At 33.2% G+C, this 22441-nt stretch overlaps 1 protein-coding gene across 1 annotated transcript; it reads left to right on the top strand.

Moving 5' to 3' along the window:
* Window positions 1–376: 376 nt before the first annotated feature.
* LOC108375912 (GTPase-activating Rap/Ran-GAP domain-like protein 3) lies at window positions 377–20485 on the top strand (the record flags this gene model as incomplete). The annotated part of the gene is made up of 3 exons (XM_017632064.1): window positions 377–446; window positions 14062–14148; window positions 20404–20485. Coding segments are annotated over 3 exons (239 nt in total), but the record flags the coding sequence as incomplete, so codon positions are not given.
* Between the last annotated feature and the right edge of the window lie 1956 nt (window positions 20486–22441).

Below are 22441 nucleotides of genomic sequence, written 5' to 3' on the forward strand. Positions count from 1 at the left end.
TGAAAAAACACCACCTAGAAAGGATCCTTTACTGGCTCTACGTTGAGCAGAGGCCTTGCATCATTCCGCTTTGACAGTTCTGTCGCGAAGCATGCGAAAAATAAGTTACCACTAAATCACTTAGAAAATAACGTGAAATAATTTTCAACAGTAATGTTACTTGGAGCTCTATGTTGGAGGAAGGGTCAAGAAAACCTCTAGTAGATTTAAAAAAAAAAATGCCATTTTAGCTAAGTATTTTTAATTAAACATACCCATTGTTATTTTTCCCAACTCTCAATTCTAATTGCAACACACACACGTGCAGTGCTAAGCCCCAACATTACATGGCCGTATGTTAATTTGTCTAATTTTGTTTCCGTTTTTCTCATTCCAGCTCCTCGGCAACTGAGTTAATATCCAGACGCGGCGTTTTCTCACGTCATCATTACGGCTCGGTGGATCAGGTAAGTGTCTAAAAAATACTCACAAATAAACACACGTACCTAGAACCAAATCAGATTGCACTCGCTTACAAACGCACCCAATCTCTCGCCCTCGACGCAGCATTCCGCCTAGGTCAATGTCGGTAAGTGAGCGCGCGCGCACTGCAAGTAATTAATTTTAATTGTGAACATAAATGTTAACCAAGTATCACTTGTTGTGTGAAATGTTAGCAATTTTATTGTTTTCAACAATGTTGCCTCTCGTGAAATGGCGCGCCACCAGCACCCCCAGCCATTTGTGCGTAGCCTGCGGCGGCCACCTTGCACTGGTGTGAATTCTACGGATGCGCAAACGAAGGTCATTATTTCAGTTTTTTTTTTTTTGCGACCAAGAAAGAGACATTACTTTTTTTGCATTTAATTAGTGGGCTTTTGTTTGACATTTGTCGTTGCTTTTCTTCTATCGCATTTTCAGCAGCTTTTTGGAAGGGTTCGCTGAATTTTGCTAAAATCATTAAAAAGAATTGCTACTTGGCGACCGTGCCAAATATTATTTACGAGCGTAAATACATACATACATATGTATATACGCGCATACATACTTGTAAACTTGGGAAGGAGTGAAGTTAACTAGAAAATTTTATATTCAATTCCTATTTTAAGTGGGTTACATACATACATATCTATGCATAACTGTAGCGCATACGTACATACATATGTATGCCGTGTACATTTTGCATGTATATAAATACAGGAGTGACATAGTAAACTTTTAGTCTGAATTCAAGAAGTCAAGGCTTTTGCAAAGTGAAATTGGAAGGTCGTCTGAAAATATAGCTTCAGAATTTTATTCAGCGATCGTAAACAAATTAGCAATTGGGAATATTTAGAATAGTGAATATTTTTATTTGTATTCAGTAATTTGTTGGTAGTTTTAATTTTATATTAGCGAGTTCTTTCTCTTAAACATCTAGAAATAATATGATTTGCAAGTACATAGATTCAATATATCGAGCCCAAGCCTGGAATAACGTAAGCGACATTTGTGCAACAAAATTAAATGTTGTGAAAAAAAAATTCGCTTACGTTATTACTAACTTCACTCAAACTGGATCACACATGAAGTACTTAAGTTATAGAAAGTGTTCCTCTCTTCGCGATAACACCATGCAACCATCAATTTTACATAAAAACAAATAAAATAAATAAACACGCGCGTAGCTTTTAGGTGTTGCAGGAAGAAGGAATTGATTTCACTTATTTTTCGCTTATATAAGCGGAAACGCTGTATTTCAATTCGCTGCACTATGTCTATGTCTCAATTTAAGCCCAGGTTTTCCAAAAAACGATATGGCGTGATGAACCGCACTACTTTTCTCGCGATACTTACTATATTGGACGATGGGAATTTTGTTGCTTTTGTACATATTTTTCTTTTGGCTACTTTTCAAGTTTTTTCATACAATATTTGGCCGGGTGTCCACATTTTCTACACTTCTCTAGATTCTATTCACATTATCTACAGTTGAATAAATACATATCGTCACTAGACACGAATAAAGGCGCGCTAGTGTTACGATAGCAAAAAAAGACGCATAAAAAAAAAAAATTTACGAAAAAAGGCGCTTAAGAAAAACTTAGGCGAAGAAAGACGCGTTATCATAGATTTATGCTTGGCCAAAGACTGTCACTTCAGCATTATTCCCCAAAAACTATTTACGGAATGTACTATTACACCCGCAAGCATAGTTAACCGCGAAAATAAGTTTACGCGTCCTTCTTCGAAGTCAAATATTTTAACGTGTCTAACTGTGTTAAGAGACTTTCTTCGTAACTTTTGAGACCGCGCCTTTATTCGTGTCTAGTGACGATATGTATCAGTTTCGTTTATAATTCTTAACGCACAAGGACGCTGTTCTTTATGTACTTTTCCAAGTAAACAAAAAAAAAAAAAACACATAAAAAAGTCCAAATTTAAGCTCGCTTCTTGAAGGAGAAAAAATATATATTCCAGAAATGTTAAGTGCTAATGAATCGTCGCCAACAATTTGGAAACTGTCAATGAGGTTAAAGTTTCCTAATAAAAAACAAGCTTTGCTTTCTTTCGCATTTTTAAAGCATTGGATTGTACCACCTCTGTGCACCTCTGACCACTACACCACTTAATTTAGCATTGATTTTAACAGCTAAAATAGATTTCGTTCCAAAAACGTTTAGCAATTCACAAAGGAAAACAAGATATTAGACTTAGTTTGTTTCAAAACACTTATGGCGATTTCCTTTGTACAAAAAATGTTGCCTTCTGATCGCCCTCTTCTTAGTGTTTGTGCGTAGAGGGCAAAGAGAAGGTTGCATTTTTCGATAGAAACGAAATCGGCATTAGTTTTATGTGCAAAATTGATTGTTCAAGCACAAACGAAGTATTAGTGCGAAACATCCCCATGATTTACATCCAATGGAAATGAAATATTCACAAGTCATCAGATAAATATTTATTTCTATTTTCATTCACCCATTTCAACACTTAACTACACAAAGTCATATGTACTACTATGTAGTTACTACATGCGTGCATATACATACACATGTGTATGAAAATCTAAAATTTTTTACAATTTCGTTCTACATAACTAGATATACATACATAACGCACACCGTCTTCAAAAGAGTCATAACTCAAAATTTTGCATTTTTGAGATTATGCGCTAAAAATTTACATAGAGCTTTTATTAACTTTCAGCAAAAGCTGAAGCAAATTTTTGTTATAATTAAAAAAAAAATTAACTAAGGTGCCAATATGAATATCACGTGCTAAGAAATAGTTTTTCGCTTTTTCTGACAAACGTATTATTTTGAGTTGTGACTCTTTTGAAAACGGTGTGCGATATGTATTTTCATGAATGATCGAACCAACATTATTTTAAAGTGGCCGTAATTTTGTATGCCAGAACTAAAATTTTATGTATTTTTTTGTTCTAAAAGGAAGTAAAAACTTTACGTTCTAAATTTATATGCATTCTCAATTGGGCACGTTATAACACATAGTTCCGGGAAAAACAAGGATGTATTTTTACTCTGTTGACGATTTTAAGGCCAGTGAATATGGCGCATTTATATAAAATGTAAATATATATCTATGTAGTTGATAAAACATATTATTCCCCGTAGGGAAGCGCACTTAAAAATTCGAAAGCTGTACTCATATCGAGTAAAAATAAAGAATAATTTGCTGCAGGAATTTCATAAAAAGCATTATTTTTATTAAAGCAAGGAAATGTATACTAAAACCAAAATTTTGCTTGGCTAATTAAATTGGTTGTTTGTATATTTCCATATGTACATATGTACATACATAACTACTTAGTCAAACATGTACCCGGATGCATGTTTGTAAGTTTTAATAGACCCTCATTTAATCGTAATAAAGGTTATACTATATGTACACAGTTGAAAGAAACTAAAACGATATACATAAATGCGCTCTTAACGGCGCACTGAAAAGCTGCAAGCGCTTGATAAAAATGAAATATACACAAACAATGGCTGTGCGAAAGCACTTACCCTTACCACTTAGAGATAGGGTAAATTTTATATGTACAGCCAATAACTGTCACATTACGACTAAACATAGCGGGTATTTAGAATTCACAGCATTTTAATAATCCTTCATACACCGTAGTACGGAATGTGGCATTGCTGTCAAAAAACATGGCACGACAGCGAATACCTGCTGGCTGTTGCGATGTTAACAAATACACATTTATTTTTGTTTTTTACATTAGGAGTTAATTCGTTTTTCTAGCAATTTTCTTTAGAAATATTGACTGTGTAGCGACAACTATTATAAACTTGAATAGTCTTAGTGCTTAAATATCCATTGTTATGCGATAGGGAATGAAAAACTTTAGCTAGTTAACATAATCAATTAAAATTTTATTAACTTACCTTCATATATGTGAATGTTAGAATATCACAACGGATAGCACGGTCCATCTACGGAGGCAGCCCGATAACCTAACCTAACCTTACCTAAATATATGAATGTATATGGGCAAATCAAAAAACACGGGTAACTTTTGTGTTATTTATCTTCATTTCCATTGTTTTAAAATATATCAACCGTTGATTTTTGGCATTTTTTTGTTGACTTTGTCACTAATTTTCTGTCATACAAAGTGTGATCGAAAATTTGTTTATAGGAAGAAAATTCACAACACCGTCAACAAAAAAATTGCCAAATATCAACGGTATTTTGTAGCCGCATGAAACTCGCACTTTATTGTAGTAAAATTGCATGGGCTGTGGATTTGTATGGTGTTTGCTGTAGAATGAACTATATTTTTATAAGAAAATAATTGAAATTAAATATTATTAAAATATTTGTTTTTGTTATTTTATGGCCTCTTAACAATTATATTCAACAATTTTTATTGAGCTTCAGGCCGTTTTTAACGAAAAATTTATTGTGGAAAAGCAAAAATAATTTTGAAAAATGGTAGAAGTGATAGCTATTTCGGAAATCACCACATTTTCTCATCAGACTTTTTTCAGTAGGATTCGAACTGACGATCCCACTGACTCAGCCAGTTGCCTACGCACTGTGCTAAGTTCGCCTTGTAAATTATCGTTGTTTTTCCCACTTTTTCATTTGTTAAGCCAACACAATCAAGCGCAGCTATTCCGTTACGATTCACACTTGATCATGGGGTTGTTGGTTTTGTTGGTTTTTGTTAATAATTCTATTTTTAGAATGTTTAACTTTTAGGTGTGCTCGTCCTTTTTCCCTTTGCTGCTTTTCATTAAGTATTTCATTAAAAACTGCCTCAAGCTCAATGAAAATTGTTGAATATTGTTAAAATATTCAAAACTTGGTAACATGTGGCGGTCTTAAAATTATGCAACTGAATGTAGATGGTCGTACTTAATTGAGATCTTCTAATTTTAATAGCGTCGCAGGTTTTGTCAAATTAGCTTCACTTTTCGAGATATCGATACTTGAAACTTTGCTTAAATGGTAACTAAATATATTATAAATAACTCCCTCATATTTGAAGTTAGTTTACTACAATTTTGCCCATGACTGTTTTTGAATATGTATTATTTTTTAATTTGATGAATTTTAAAAGTTCTGCACTTATGTCAAATTGGGCAAAACTTGTATCAGTTAAGGTCGAGCGCACGTTTTCAGTTTATAGTTTGTTCATTTTTATTTTAAGTAAATTTTTTTGTGGACTTATTTTTCCTTTTTGCAATTTTTGGTGCCTTTTTCGGCTATATCGCTATATTACTTTGCCTATTTCATAGGTTTTTAAGTCCAAAAAATCCATTCCCTGCTTATAAGTAAGCAAAAAATCATTCGCCATAAACAACACCTGATTGCGAAGAGAAATTCTGGTGTAGAGGAGAGCTTTCAATAGAAAGTTTGCCAATTTTACAACGGTTCCAAAAATTTAGTAGGCTACCTTTGGTACCAAACCTAATCTGATGTTCTCTGTATACGTTTATTAATTGTTAATTAACAAAATATAACTTACCACCAATAGCTTCAAGTCAAAATTCCTTAAATTTTTGTGGCACACCTAGGAAAGGGTTTACAAAACTATTGCTATTGCTATTTCAATCATATTTCAGCAAAATACCAGTAAAGTGCTGAAAACAAGCGATAAAACGAAAGAAGCGGTGTAATTGCAAAAGATTAAAAGGCAAAAAAAAAAACTTGTAAAAGTTTTGTCGACCTTGAAACTTTTGTGCTTAGTTTTCAATTAACCTTTGCCTCTTTGATACACAATTAAATATCAGATAAGTATATAAATCACAACTAGAATTTACTTTTTCTGTTTTGTTAATTTTTGTACTTTGGGAATTAGTTATGTAACAGCTACACAGAGCATTCAGTTTTGAAACAATACTTGTAATGTGTGTACAGTAATTATTAGTTATTAAGCACTTTTCCTTACATTTGTGTTAGATGACAAAAAGTTGACGCTACAAAAACCAAATAAATGTTCTAGGATTAATATAAAACTATGGATATCCATAATGGATAGTACATATGTATGTATGTTTGACTATAAGTGAAAACCATAAACAACAACCGCCGACCGAACCGCCTGCTGTACGTATTGTTGAAACTTTTTGTTTGTTTGTATTTAATAGCTACATAAAATGTTGAAAATGAAACTTTTGTTGTCCCAACCACTTATATTGTTTCATACTGCGTGTCAACCGTCTGATGTTTGCTCGAGTGTATTTTATATGCAGCATGAAAATCGAAAATTCCTTACGCTAACAACAATGTCAAAGTGGAACATGTTAACCACAAACAATAAAAGGAAACGAGCGAACAACTGCTATACAGCCAACCAACAAGTAGGTAGTAGACATAACAAATATGTTTAGTAAATCTACATACATATCATTATATAAATAGGCAATCATGTTTCCTTTACACCCCTTTTACGGCTAAACTATACTTCTAAGGTATAAACAATTATATATCATTAGAAAGGTATTTTGATGCTGATGTGCAGGCAATTTTTAAAATTTCAAATTAGTTTAAAATAGAGCGAAAAAATCAATTCAAAAGTCACACCAATACCAATGCCATACATGTACATGGTTGGGGCGAAAATGCCTCCTAAATGTATGCTTTTATATTGATACTGAATTACAGAAACGTGCTAAGCAGCAGTTTAGGAATAAGATGTATGTATGTATGTATGTACATGAACAGATTAGACTCAAACGAGGAAGAAGGTATGGAGTTGAGTATGGAGAAGAAGAAAGGATAAAGCAAAGATTAACAGAAGTAAGAGAAACCGAAACATGAAGACAAAGAGAAAGGTAAATTTAAATTCTTCATAGTATACATATGTAATCGCAAAGATGTGGGTGAATATGTAGATGGAGAAAAGAATGAAGATAAAGATCTGGTTAAAAGTTAAGGAAATGATAAATATAAAAATTAAAAGATAAAGATATAGAAAATAATATATGTAGATAAAGGTAGAGACAAAGACAGAAAAAGAAAGAGATACAATTGAAGAATGACATGTTAAGTTATTTTATGTTATGTTATGTTGTGGTATGTTATGTTATGTTATGTTGTGTTATGCTATGTTATGTTGTGTTATGTTGTGTTATGTAATGTTATGTAATGTTATGTTATGTTATGTTATGCTATCTTATGTTATGTTATGTTATGTCATGTTATGGCATGTTATATTGTGTTATGTTATGTTATGTTATGTTGTGTTATGTTATGTTATGTTGTGTTATGTTATGTTATGTAATGTTATGTTATGCTATGTTATGTTATACCGTGGTAAGTCATATTATGTTATGTTATCTTATGTTATGTTATGTTGTGTTGTTTTGTGTTGAGTTGTGTTATGTGGTGTTGTTATGTTATTTTATGTTATATTCTGCTATGTTGTTCAACGCATTTCACCTCAATTCAGTTCAATTAACTCAACCCGGCTCAACTCAGCCCACCTCAGCTCCCCTTATTTTAAAAGGTTGAATTTCAACCGCTGGGCGAACACTAGTATGTATGAAAGCACAGTTGCGGTAAAAAAATGTTGGTGATTTCAGCTTTTGTAATCTAGTACATCGTAGTAAGCACCATATAATGCTAGCCACTAACATCCAACAAATCCGTCCGTGTTCGTGTTCGATATCATTTTTCGCGGAATTGAAAGTTTTCAAATTCTTCTGATTTGTTCGACTATTTGTTCGCAGTTCGCGAATATTTGCAATTTATTTTATCAAAATTAATAGGTTTTTTTTATTAATATTTTTTTTCGGTTATTTTTAACCGTTATGACGGAGATTTCGCTTTTCTTACAGTTTTAAATCTTTTATGATCTATAAATCTGAAAATAACGGTTATATAATCGAAGAATATGAATTAAAAAAATAACGATTATTTTTTTACAGAAAAAATAAAATTCATAAATTAGCGATGTATATATATCTATAATATAAATATTACACATACCTATGTATATGAATGTAAAACAATATATGTGCATTAGGGTGGTCCAAAATAAGTAAAGTCGGAATTTTGATACTCTCAGGATGATGCTCTAGGATTGTTCTATATAGAAGAAAAATGTACCCCTATTTTTTATTTTGAAATCACAAAATTCTTTGAGGTCGCTCAAAGCGCTCAAAGTTTTCCATGTATTTTATATGGGTGAAAAACAATTTTTCTTAGAATTGGTAGGGAATTCTTGAAAATCCATATTTTTCAGAGATCAAAAAACTAACTGCGTTGAGTCGAAATATACCATAATTTGCGTGTTAACTCGTAATTACTTAAATTAAGTGTACGTTACGGTACACTACGTTAAGTTACTTGGTTTTATATAGTTTTATACTCGGCTAAAGTGGCTTTAAACTATTCTTATAAATTATATGTGTGTATGTGAGTATATAGATACAAATTTAGATTAATTTACAAAAATGAGTTTCATAAAAAAATAGTGGTAGCATTTTTTTAGCCACTACTGTGTTACCACTCAACCCTTTTGTGCATGTTTACATTTACTGATATGTATATTTGCCAAACTAATGTACTAAGGACGCAACAACGTTGAAATAAGGACATCGGAAAACACAGTTACAACAACAAAGCAAGCTATCAGCAGTTGTTAAAGTGTTTATCGGAAAAGTGAAACCGAAACAACTAAGGCGACAAGGCAGCGGTGTCTACAATATGGACTTGGTTTATTTATGTATGTACTACATACATTAACATACATACATAAAATAGTACAAAGTCAGAGACAAAGTTTCGCAAGTGTGAAACGCAACAGTTAACACAGTTGGCGACGCGACGGGTGGATAGAGTTAAATTACTTGTGGAAGTAGTATGTAAGTATGTCATCAAGCATTGTGGATTTACTTAAGTTCAGTAAACGTTGTGATGAATAACTTTGAAAAGTTCTAGTTAAAAGCGCAAAAGGAATTTGAATAAAGCCGACAAGGGATTAAAATTTCCAGACGCTTTTTTATGTTTGTGGAATATTTGACAAAATTTTGATACATATTTACATAGACGAATTCGAGTAAGGGTCTAATTAGGTACGCATAGGCTTATGTGTGCGTTTATATGCTTTCAAAATACCAGAAAATATTGAGCAAAATAAAACTATTGTGACTACTGTTGTTGCAGTTCCAAACCATTTGCAGTTACGGCGCTTGGCCGGATTTCCCCAAATATAGGCAGTAATATGGACCTGAAAACTACATATCTACAACAAATTGATTTTGTTGAAACCTTAATATTAAACGACTCGAATTTCATAAGCTTACTGATATACTAATTTTTCTTCTAAAGCAAAGAGATGTATCAAAGCAAGTATGTATTTAATACACGAATTATTCAGCATTCACACAAATTCGAATGATTGGCAAGAACTTGTCAACAACCTACAGAGCCAGAGTAGGAAGCAATATTGGCGTTCACATTCCACCTGAAGCGATGTGCGGCGTGATTAATTGAGAAAGACAAAAAAAAAGCTTTTTGTAAGGCATATATTTAAGAGCAAGTTCGTCGGATACATTTGTTGGTAAAGATTCAGTAGATTCATCAGCGACAATGATGTCAAAGAACCACGGTGAAGCCACTACATTTGTGAGCGTTGAATATGAACACGAAGAGTGATTTAAGTGCACAAGGTTAAAGGTTTTTGCTGAAATCAGTGAAATTAATACAACGCTGTAGACAATGGAGATTCGAATTGAGAGGAGTATGTGCAACAGACCACAAGTAAATTGAAGGAAAATGAAGGATGTGGAAAAAGGAAATTAATACAGATAATCACTCACTCCACACCCACAAGTATACGTATTTTGTTGCATGCCATGCTTCGACTTTGATGGCTAAGAACACTTAATTGAACTTTGATACTTGGAGCATGAAAAGTCAAGTAGAATTTTGTGGCTTTGTGTGGATAATTAAATGTTTTACGTGAACCAAATGGAAATTTATATTTGATTAATATTGATGATATAAAATTTGATTTTTGCCTTGAACTTTTAAGGTTGAAGTTCTTTGTGAAATTCATAAAATCCTGTATTCTGCCAAGTTCACCTAATCCGATGTGAGATGCTTATCATTCTCTGTTATAAATCTAATAATGGTACACATGCAAAAATATTTTTCATCGTTTTATTCAGAATAGGTTGCTTCGCTGTTTTTAATCCATACCCGCCTTCCATTTTGGATCTACTGAAACACTGAGAAATGTAAACAGTTGCATCCAACCTTCATAAAACTCATCCATTATGAAGCTTTAAGCCAATGTCTTTAAAGTGTTGTTCCTCGGTAGCATTAACTATCGAGGTTAACAGCCTCTGCAATAAATACTTTCATAGCCTCTGTTAAAATGAACTGCCAGGTTCATAAAACCGTTCAAATTCCTTCAACATGCTGGATCGAGAAATTACCGCCTTAAGAGAACATGTTGTTGGAATTTGAACGGTTTTATGAACCCTCTTCTCATAACTCTACTGCATACTTGGCATAAAAAAGTGTGACCAGATTTTGGGCCTATGCAGATTCCTCTAAGGCGCTGCAACCATATAAGCGACCTATTAATACGCTAACATAAATTTTGTCACCGTTCGGTTTGGCAATTGAAGATAAAGACAAAAGTAACAGCTGTCAAAGATACTTAAGGATTAAGGAATTTTTTTTAAATTTTTTATAAGAATCGAAAAAATCCTGACACCGAAAATTCAGTTATCAGGTTATCGAAAATTATAGAGCCATGAAAGTTTAAAGTTATCGAAATATATCGAACAATCATAGGTTATAGTTATCGAGGTTTATCGAGTTAAAAATGTTTATTGCGTCGACGGAATCTATTATCGAGTTATACAGATTTATTTGATTATCGAAACTCTGCAAGTTAATAGAACTTATCAAGTTATCGATTTTTATTTAATTATCATTTTGTATGGAGTTAACGAAATTTATCGAGCTATGTTAATGTATCGAGTTATCGTAAAGGATCAAATTCTTCAAACTTACGAGCTCTTTATCGATTTATACCGCATTTGCGGATAGATAACGAATTAAGGAAGTTTGCGGAATTTGGATAGTTATCCAAAGTTTATCGAGCTATCGATTTATATGGAGATATGTAAATTTTTGAGTTATCGAGATTCTTAGATTTATCGATGGTTATCGAAATGTGTCGAGTTATGGAGTTTTATTGATAGATGAATTTCAAAAACAATCAAATCCTGTGTTTTTGAAATTCATCGAGTTATCGATATATATAAAATTAACGAAATTTATCGACAATCTGAAATGTATCGAGTCTATTTCAAGCTCTTCAAAGATATCTAGTTGTCACGTTTTAGCTTCAAAGCGGCATATTTTCTGGCAAATAATGTTATACCTTATAAATTAAACGACGTACTAAGTTCGAAAAAATCTCCGAGGCTCTTAAAAACTAGAACTAGAATTTCGACAGTAAATGGCGCTCCTAGTCAAAATAAAACATTTTAATTTAAAATATCGCATTTTATGCACCCGTTTTCGTACTTATTATCTATTTAACCAGCATTTAAAAGAACGCGGTATGGTGAAACCTAGACTTTGTTTTCCCTTCTTCTCATTTTTTTTTACTTTCACTTTAATAGCCTAAGCGATTTTGACCGAGTCGAATAAAGCACACGAAGCTTTCCTTCACAAGGTCTGCTCTGCATGCTCTCAGAAAAATTATTACATCTACTCAGCCACGCAAATTTCAGGGAGATACGAAATTCAGACATGTTGGCCTATTTGTTCTATCCCAATCACTTAGTTTATGAAGGGTTTAGGCCTTTCACAATAGGCTCGATAAGCCCTTACCTGCTACGTTTAAGGGACTTATGCCAAAAAAGGAGACGAAAATTGCGGAGTATTAATTTTTTTTGTGATTAGGCAATCACCCGTGGTAGTCTCTTTTATTATAATGCCTGGGTGTTCAGCACAAATAAATCCTATTTCAACTGACTTAGCTTCATACCATCGCACTTGTGTCCATTCATCACTTGTTTACTAATGAAAAGTAATCACCAAAGCAAATAATTGAAATTAGGTGCGAAACTGACAATTAATTGCACGTTATCCAATATAATTGATGGGTGATTTCTCCACCACTAAATAGCAAACAGCTAGAATTTGAAAGCCAGTCGTTGTTTCGTTTCATTTAGTATTTGTTCTGCACTGATATAAAGCAAGTTTCGCGCAAGGATATTGTTTAGCAACAGTTGCTTTCAGCTCGCAAGACATTGTTCCCACAATTTCAATTAGTTGTTGGGAGATGAAAAGAGCCGCGCTAACCCACGCTTCTTTATTGCCTACATAAACAACATTGTAATTGCAAGCTATTTAGTTGAGAAAATTGCGTGAGAGTACTTGTGTATGTATGTATGTATGTCTTGTTGTAGCAACCCAGTACGGCAAGAAACTAGTTTAAATATTGATGTTCAACCAGTTTTTTACCCACCACAACTACGTACATAGTTGAAAACCGTACTTTCTGCCTTGGAACGAACTGTTGACTTTAGCATGGTGATGCTCTAGGCATCAGTCAATTATCCGACTCTGCATTTGATTTCAACTACTTTGAAATGCATTTGGCTTAAAGCACTTAAAAGTCTGTAAGTTTCGTTTTTAATATTTTTATTGTACTTTGTACCTCGATTGTTTATTAGGAAAAATTAAAAAAGCAACAAAGTCTAAGCGGTAGAAGTTATAGCAGCTATTTCGGAGATCACCACATCTCCTCATCAACGTTCTTTTTTCCACACTTCAGCAGTTTTTTGCTGGGTAATGGCTGCTTGGGACGTTTGTGCAATTAAAATGTCAACAATCCCAAAGAGGCAATTTCTTTGCAACGGCTATAGGCCTTCAAAACCATAAATGTGCACAAACATAGCCAAAAGTCAGCCTTAAAAATATCCACTGTATGACGTAATAAACGTAGAGCAAAATAATGCCTTCCATATCTCGTAAACGCACACACAGACACATACACACATACATACATACATAGAAGCACCCATACAAGTGCAGGCATTTTTCGTGGAGGTTGTTGTAATCCTTTCATTTTCATTTACGCTTCTCGCTTTCATTTTGCCAGCACTTTCATTCTCTAGGTGTGACATTGACATTTACTAAATGTTATGGGGCCATGAAGTCTCATATTTGGTCGCTTTCAGTGAGAACCTTAAAGCACTTCCTTGGCGGCAATTAGGAATATTATTTTTCTTAAGAAAAATTTTGTGTGGCATAAAAGTTAATCAGATGCTTTTATGAAAGGCGGTGCGCGTTGAATGTAGATTAAAGAGTGCCTTAAATGGTCTTGTGGTTTTCTTAAGGATATTTCTATGTTAAAGAAATGTCTTTATACTTAAGTATTTATACTTTGATTTATTTTGGAATGAATTTCCGTCATCCCTTGTCAAGTTTGGTTTGCAGACAAACCGGTTTCGGCGTTGTGCCATCTTCAGTGTCATTTTTCGTTCTCTTATACTTTCTTGCGTGAAACGTATTTTGAGTCTTATTTAAATTTCCTCATAAATTAACTTACTTACTAATCAATCGCATTTCGTTCTTGTTCTTTATTTGCAGCTACCGCAAACCGATTTAGATGGATTAGATCCGAATTTTAAACGTTTTCGTGTAGAAACCGGTGATTCATTGGCCGAAAAGGATGAGGTGCGTATACGTAACATTACACACATACATACTTAAGTACATTACTACGTAGTATATGTCCTAACTGAACATTAACTACATACTCTTTAAAGGCAATTTAATAAGCACTTGTAAGTCGGTCACTGCAGTGTAGTGGTAAGCAGTGCGCGCTTCCACTCCGCAAGGCCTGTGAAAAACTAAAAATGCAATTTTACTATATGTAGCCCATGGTTTCGCGAAGATCTTGATTTTTGAGTATATACATATACAACGAGCTAAACATTTATAAAAAGAAAATTAATTATGAACTAAAAAAAAAAATATAGCCAAAACTGGTCAAGTAAAGGAGTTTCTATTATTGCCATCAGTGCAAATCGCAAATCCCGAAAATCCCGGGATTATTTGCCAAGGATCGTGGGATTTTCTAGACCTAAAAAAGGCCGGGCTCCCAGAGCACCATAAGTGGCATAGAACGTTTTGCAGTATCACCAACGATATACATATCTCTTCAATACAATTCTTTAAAAATCTAGCGTCGTACTTCTTTTAAAAAGATACTATACTTACCGGCAGCTATTTCAACCTAACCTTAGCTTGCACTAAACAACACAAAAGCATGTTGATTTCTGTTATAATAACTTCACTTATTCTATGGGATTTCAGATTAACATTCTTGAAAGTGCATTACAGTTTTATTGAAGATTAAATATACTTATTATTTTAATTTGATTTTGAAAACACCACTGTGTCCTATTGTACTACAAATATGTCATTTTAAAACTTGTTTCATAGAAATCGACCCTGTTTATGGGCTGTTTTGCTCCAACAAAAATTTTGGTTTTAATTCAATATAAAAACTCCTACCGTTAATACCTTAATCAAAAAATGACTAAACGTAAAGTATACATGTGTATGGATATCAGAGTTATATTGTATTTAAATCACCAATTTTATCCGAAATTGAATGTCATGAAAACAAGGAGTTATTAAGGTCAAAAGAAAATGGCCAAATAATGTTGTCATAGCTATGGCTCAGTTTCTTTTAACAACATTCTGGATATTGTTTTTTGAAAAAATAATGAGTATGATTGTGTGTATAAAAATATTCAAAGGGAAATGTGCAAACTTGAATTGAGTGTAATTTTTATTCGATTACATTTCTCTTCTGATATTTTGCCAACGAAATTTGCGCAAATTTTCAATTTTTTTTGTTGTATAACAGGTTTGTAATGTGTGTGCATATGTACCCGTAGGTAGCGCGTTTCTTCTAGTTTGCATACAAGCAATTATAAACACAAACAAACACATACATATATGAGTTTGAGCGACGTTATTTCGTTCGTTGAAATATATGTACATATTGTAGATCGGCCCAACCTGCAAGGCAGTATTTAAATTTATTTGACTTGAGGCTCTGTACAAAAGAAAAAAATGTTTTCAAATGTGACTAAATCACAATAAAGTAATATTGATTGCATTTTGCAAAAACAAACAAATATTTTTCCCATCAGTAGCTGTATTCATGTAAGTCTCCCCGCGGCTACACCAATATGTCAAAAATAAACACACACACACACACACATGCCTACTTTTATAAACGAACGGATAACTGTTGAAATCCAACCGCGTATGCTCTCGTTGTCAACGTGTGTGGCTACACTAATCTCACCAAAATTCTTTCAAATGGAAAAACACAAACAAATTCTCGTTTAATTTATTCATAGAATTTCGCTGTATTGTGCTTTTCAGCGTACGCTATTTTATCATAAATCTATCCGTTTGTCTTTTTCCCTTCAGTTAAGCACTCTTTGTTGTTTATCTGCTACACTTTGCACTATTGTACTAAAGTTGGGAGATCAAAAGCGTTACTTTAAAATTAATTTAATTTTTTATTGCTCTAAACAGCTTTCGTTTCCTAAGCAACAGGATCTTCTGATAGCCATGCGCCATGCATTTAATGAAATTATAATGCTATTGGAAGTGAGTCGGAAGTTCGCTTTTGACTCTTTGAGCTTTAACTTTGAGAATCACTTGATATTATAAGTTTAGGAAAGTATTTAAATATAATTTTAATTTCCGATTTTGAACTCTTTTTTGGTTTCAAAACAATAGAAGCCATAAAATTTTCGCTTTCGTAATGCATGGCCTTGTTAAATAATTTTTTTGTTTGCATTTCTTAAGTATTCTTTATTACCATGGTACAATCTGGCTGGTACATCTTGGCTCCCTTAGCTAAATCGATGTTTCCCTCTTGAAAAGACTACATTTTGCCATACCATACCATACCTACACATATCAATACTTTTGGCTATGAAGGTATTCGTTACGAACTAAATAACTTAAATTTTGTGTTTTTTTATTAGTTTATAACTTAAATTAAAGCTACCAAATCGTCCATTACAACTTTTGAAGTGCGAAAAATTCGATATGGTTCCCATATTTGAACGGATTTCTAGTAAATCTGCATCTTTACATTTTTAATAGGACGAGCAGGGTTTCTCCCAAGGACATCGAAAAATTAATTAATCGAAATAGTTCAGCGGCTTTGTAGGGGTGTAAAAGAGTATGTTTTCTAGTAGGATAATTTCTGTATGTGCTGAAAATCGGCAATTGTAGAAGACTTTATTATTTGTCTGACAGCGCGTGTGATGAACATAAAATTATTAAATTCAACTTTTATAACAAATCCTTTTCCTCCTTAAAAAATGTTTTTCACGCGCCTACCCCGACTTCCCTAGGATTACACACGTATCACACTGAGCCAAAAGTACAATGGTTTTTTTCAACCAAGTTATTGTTTGGTTTTTTCATGGTTAATACACCGATTGCAATAAATGTGATTCAAGTTGAACATTTGAAAACTAATTCGTGTGGCTGTGGCTGTGGCTGAACGTGCAGAGGTGCAAATAATTTTTTTTTCTCTTTTTCATTTTAATTACGAAAAAGCATCTGTGAAGTGCAGAACCAAATCAAACGACGAAGAAACTTGGTTCAAGTTGATAAATTGAAGAGACATTTATAAAGCGGCTGTAGCTGAGTGCTTGCTGTTATTTGCTAACTTTCAGAAGATGCGGATTCAAATTCCCCTAGAGGCAACATATTAAAATCATAATACAAATTTTTGTTTTGTATCTCCGAATTATGAAAAAGCCTCGGTGGAGTGCACAAGCGTATTCAAACGAACAAATTGACAACCAAAAGCGTAAACAAAAGTATGGTTAATATTACCAAATCATTGTTGAAAATATCAACTAAGGCATTGTTAATATTAACCAAAAATCACATTGATTCCTTTTAAAGTTTGAATTTGATAATATTAACCAGTTTTTGGTAGATTTTTTTTTCAGTGCAACCATTTACTAAAATTGCAGGATGTTATTCTGTAAACTCTTTGAAGGCTCTGTTCAGAGATGTTCTCATGTGTGCCACTAATAAGTTATTTCTTTCTAGCCAATTATATGTAGCGTTTAAATATACATACCTTAGCCAGTAAGGAAAACGAAAACCTAAAATGAGTAAAAGCTAATACAAAAATCGGAAGTACATTCTTATATACACAAAAAATGAGCGCAAATACATGAAACATTAATGCCACTGAGTGATCGATGGTCGTTTTAATGAATTTAGATACACATACAAATTTACATCAATATGTACACTAGTGTGCCTCACCAAAAAAAAAAAAGTGGTGGATTTCCTGCCGTAATTATAAAACCTATTATATTTAAAGACTCCCGCGAGTTGGACCCATTGGAAAGTACCTCAAAAATCCGATTTCTTTATATGTGTGTATATTAGGATTGGTTAATTTGTATGGAACGGTTTTTTCGACATCTTTGCTAGCAGATTCGAATTCTACATTCCAACATTAAATTTAATATTAATAAAAGGAAACTTTAGTAGAACTTAGTCTAAATTTAAGATAGTTTCTTTTATAATTGGACGGGTCCGAATTCCCTTGTGGATTTTTTTTTGAATTTTATATAACATGAATCCGAGTTTGCTAGGAAGGATTTCACAAGAAATTAAAACGCCATAATATACATACATACTTATTTCAATCTTGCTGCTCAATCTGTTGATGCACAAAGTCCAAAGATTACATAGATACAATATTTAAGCAAAAAATAAGAAATACTTCACGAAGCTTGCCGCTTTATAGGCATTCGTGTACGTATGAGAAAATTTTTAAAGCGAAATGTGACAAAAGCTTTTCAATTCCTCTTAATTCGTTAGCTTGTCAAGTGTTTGAGAAGGGTCGATAAAATATATTTTTTTGGTTTGTTTAATCAGCCAATACAAAAGTGTACGCAAGTTGAAATGCCCTGATTTGGCTCTTAAACAGCCAAACACTCGACACAGAGCAGTCAACCTTTTTCATGTCGTTGTTACAAAGCCTCCCCAGGATGCATGCTTATAATTTCAACATTTTCAATATCTACTAAGTATGTTTAGTCAATACTTATAAACTTGTTATTGCCATTTAGCAATTATTTGGGTGCCCTTTTAATCTTTCGCCTGTGTATTGATTTGTGTGGTAGAAATTTACACCAATATTTTTTCGATTAAATTACAAAATATTTACAATTTTTTTGTTGCTTTCAGCTTTGGGAATTCCCCGAAATTCGAATAAATATACCAAAAGGGGTAATGAATGCATCGCATTGGCTAGCGCAACTGGTTTCCTAAATTTCTTATATACATATATGTTTAACGGGAGTTAGGAAGTCGATTCGCATACTTATTTATGCAACTTAGAAATCAAAATATTAAAGAAAGGCTTTCCTGAGTAAATATTGGTCATCAAAGTGTATATACATTTTTTTTTTGATAGACGGAGGGTTAATGGCCCTAAAGTATATGCAGTGCAGTATGAGAAAGTATAAAACGTCGTTTAATAACAACTAATAAAGAAAAACATGATTTTCCACTTTCTCGTTAGGAAATAAAAGCACTGTGTGTCTACCAAGGCGTTGACCCAAAGGTTCGCTTGTGACACCGTTTTGAGTTTGGTGGCGAATATTCTCTTAAACAAAAACACTAACGCATACGGATACGCATACCTATTATGGAGGTTCGCTTTAATGTTTTTAAGTTAAAAAATATTTTTGATCGGAAAAAATCTTTATTTTAAATTTCTTCAAAGAAACATATAATTCAATATTGACTTTTAAATTTACACAGGGCAACACTAATTTTGGTGCAGCAAATGTTAAAGCTGTTTAGGATACAATTTTTGGAGCTGATTAGGAATCCGTAAGTAAAAAGTTTCCATCAGCTCCAGATTGTTAGGTAAACGAGATCAAAATATCAAATAGTCGCGTTTTTTGCAATATTCTCTTTTTTATATCTTATTAAACTAAAAGTTTGTTTTAAGTTTAAACTTTAAAAATCTTAAATCTTGCACATAAAATTTTATTTTTGAAAACTCAAATAGCTCAAAAAATCGTAGTTTTGTAGATAAATCTTCACTTATGACAACGCTGGTTCAAGATGGTACCCATCTTTCTAACTTCCCTCGCAAGTGTGAGTGCAAAACTTTCAGTCATCCTAGATCGCGGGTTTTTATTCATTGCATTTCAAGCAAGTGTTGTAGTTTAACAATCTGTATACGTATTTCTGTTCTTTAAGCTTGTAGACAGAATTTTTAATGTTTACAAAATGGCTTACTAACTCTCAAAAAATTAAAATTGCTTTTAAAGTACCCAAAATTCTAGTATTCAGTATGAATGGCGCTGAAATCTTAATGATCATAAATTGAGAGCTACCTAGTTCCACCAAGCTACAATTTACCTAACCTAGTAATCTTGTCAATGGTCTTAACTTAGCAACAGCCGAGCGCAGTTACGGTCCAATCTGCATAAAAAAAAAACATTTTTTAATATTTTGAATTTTATATGGAAATTGACAGAAACCAAAAAATTCTTTTTTCATTTAAATGCTGTTAGTCTATACGTCACCATTTATGTATGCATGTATGTAAGCAACTAAATGATTTCTTTTCATGTCAATTGCAACAAGTTCACGGTTAGTAAGTGAATGTTAATTTGAATACAAATCAACAAATACTTACTATACGGATATAAAAAATATACATAAATACATACATATGTATATACGCACATTTCTACAAGGGTATACACACTCAACATCAATGTATTTTTACATTTTGATTGATTACACCTTTTGGACTTGACATTTAGCAAGCTCTTATTATCGTGCTCAACCTATTACAGCCAAATACTTATTTATATAACTTCCGTTCAATTTTCGCAGGTCTTTGGCTCGCCCAGCACACCCATATTGGAGAATCCTGAGCATCAAACGCGCTGGTATTTCAAATACTTTTTGGGCAAATGTAAGTAACTAAATATGTACATATGTATGCGATAAAAACGTCAATAGAAAATAGGAAAAAAAGGGAAAAATTCTTCATCACATGTTTAGCACTTTCATGATGGNGACAGCCAAACAATGCACAAAAAAAACCAGAGGGGAAATTAAAGAAAGAAATTGTGTGCAAAGTACAACGTCGAACGAGCTACATACCTATGTATGTATGTATGTATGTATGTATGCGTTGGAATTAAATGGTGTGTAGTATAAGAAATTCCCTGGTAATGGTTTAAATTCACTTAAGGTGCTCAGCCGCAATTTAATTTTAAATTCAAAGCGATTGGCGGTTTGGTGGCATACAAAGAAAGCAACAGTTTTCTTTCAGCCCACTTTTTATTGCAGACTTCGTTATTTTATCTATACAATTTTACCATTATGCACGCAGTAGACTAGGACAACGCAAACAGCCACACCAACCAACAAGTGCTTACAACAATGACAACGCTCGTTGGCTTTAATGCGATGAATGTATGTGTGAGGTAAATTTATATTACTTTAATGGCAGTCAGGCAGCTAGCTAGAAGATTTTACATTTATACAGGCTACGCGATATTTTATACGGTATTTATATTTCGTATTAGCGATTTGGCAGCACACAACGACCACTGAAATTATCTAACCCTCCGATGGTCACGTGGTATATTGTTATATCAATGGTGACCTATAGCTTGTTTTTGTAACAATTCTCTACCAAGACGAATTGGGATATGAATTCGCCGTCCTGTTCTCTACTGCTAATGAGTAATAAAGAATGGCGTATATTCTCTACGAATAGAGAAATAATCGGTAGAGAAGAGTTACAGAAACGAGCTACTGGTCTACGATCGTAGACTATTTTTATAACAAATGCATACATAAATGCTCACAATGAAATGATAAATCGATTAAGCCATGTCTGTCCGTCCTTGTACACGATAACCTAAAAAAAATCGAGATATGTCAAAGAAATTCGGTACGTAAATTTCCCTTTATTCAAGGCAGATTGGGATTGAAAAGGGTAAAAATCGCACAATAACCACGCTCACCTCCCATATAATGGTATTTTCGAAATATGCAAAAGCTACAATATTTTCGTCAATACTGGAGAAAATTTTTGAAAGTTGGTATGCGAGGTAGAAATTTGGCATTAAATAATAGTGTTATGAAATTTTTGGAAAATGGGCGGGGCATCTGTAGACCTTTTACCAATCCCACCAAACTCTGTGTGAACATTACTTAGAGCCTCACTAAGAAACACTTTCAAAATTTTTTAAATCAGAAAAAAACCACGCCCACCTGCCAATAACGGAAACTTACGGACACACGAAAGCCGCGATAACTCAGTAACTATTCAAGCTAATTTACTCAAAATCGATTCATACAATGACCTCTAAGCAGAAAATGCTACTTAGGGAAATTTTTGGGAAAAATGGGCGCGGCACCGCCCACTTACGCCTACATATGTGTATATTGGTAACCGATTTATTAATTTCTACCAAACTCAGCACATTTATCAACCTTGGCGCAAAAAAACAGTATGTTGGAGTTTTCTGAAATCGGACTCAAATTACCGGCAATTACCATAAAACGGTAAATTTCATATATACGAAAATTCCAATATTTCAATAATTAAAGACGCCAACTTACAACAATCTCTTAACAAGACACACCACTCACTTATGACTACATAAGTGTATATCGATAACCACCTTATCGATTTCCTCCAAGCCTGCGCCAATTATTTCAATTTATCATTGCATATTATAGATCTGTTTGACATCGGAAAAAATAATCGTGCTTATCATGCAGTTTACTAGAAGGTGAAACAACGATTTTTTAATACGTGCGCCGGGTTTATAATGTTCGGTTTCGCCCAAACTTTACTTCTTTACTTCTTCTTTTAAAATTTTAATGATATGCTATATTATCAAACATATTT

The sequence above is a fragment of the Rhagoletis zephyria genome, unplaced genomic scaffold (genome assembly GCF_001687245.7).
Source record: "Rhagoletis zephyria isolate East Lansing unplaced genomic scaffold, Rhagoletis_zephyria_1.1 Rzeph_scaffold_09604, whole genome shotgun sequence".
Lineage (NCBI taxonomy): Eukaryota > Metazoa > Arthropoda > Insecta > Diptera > Tephritidae > Rhagoletis > Rhagoletis zephyria.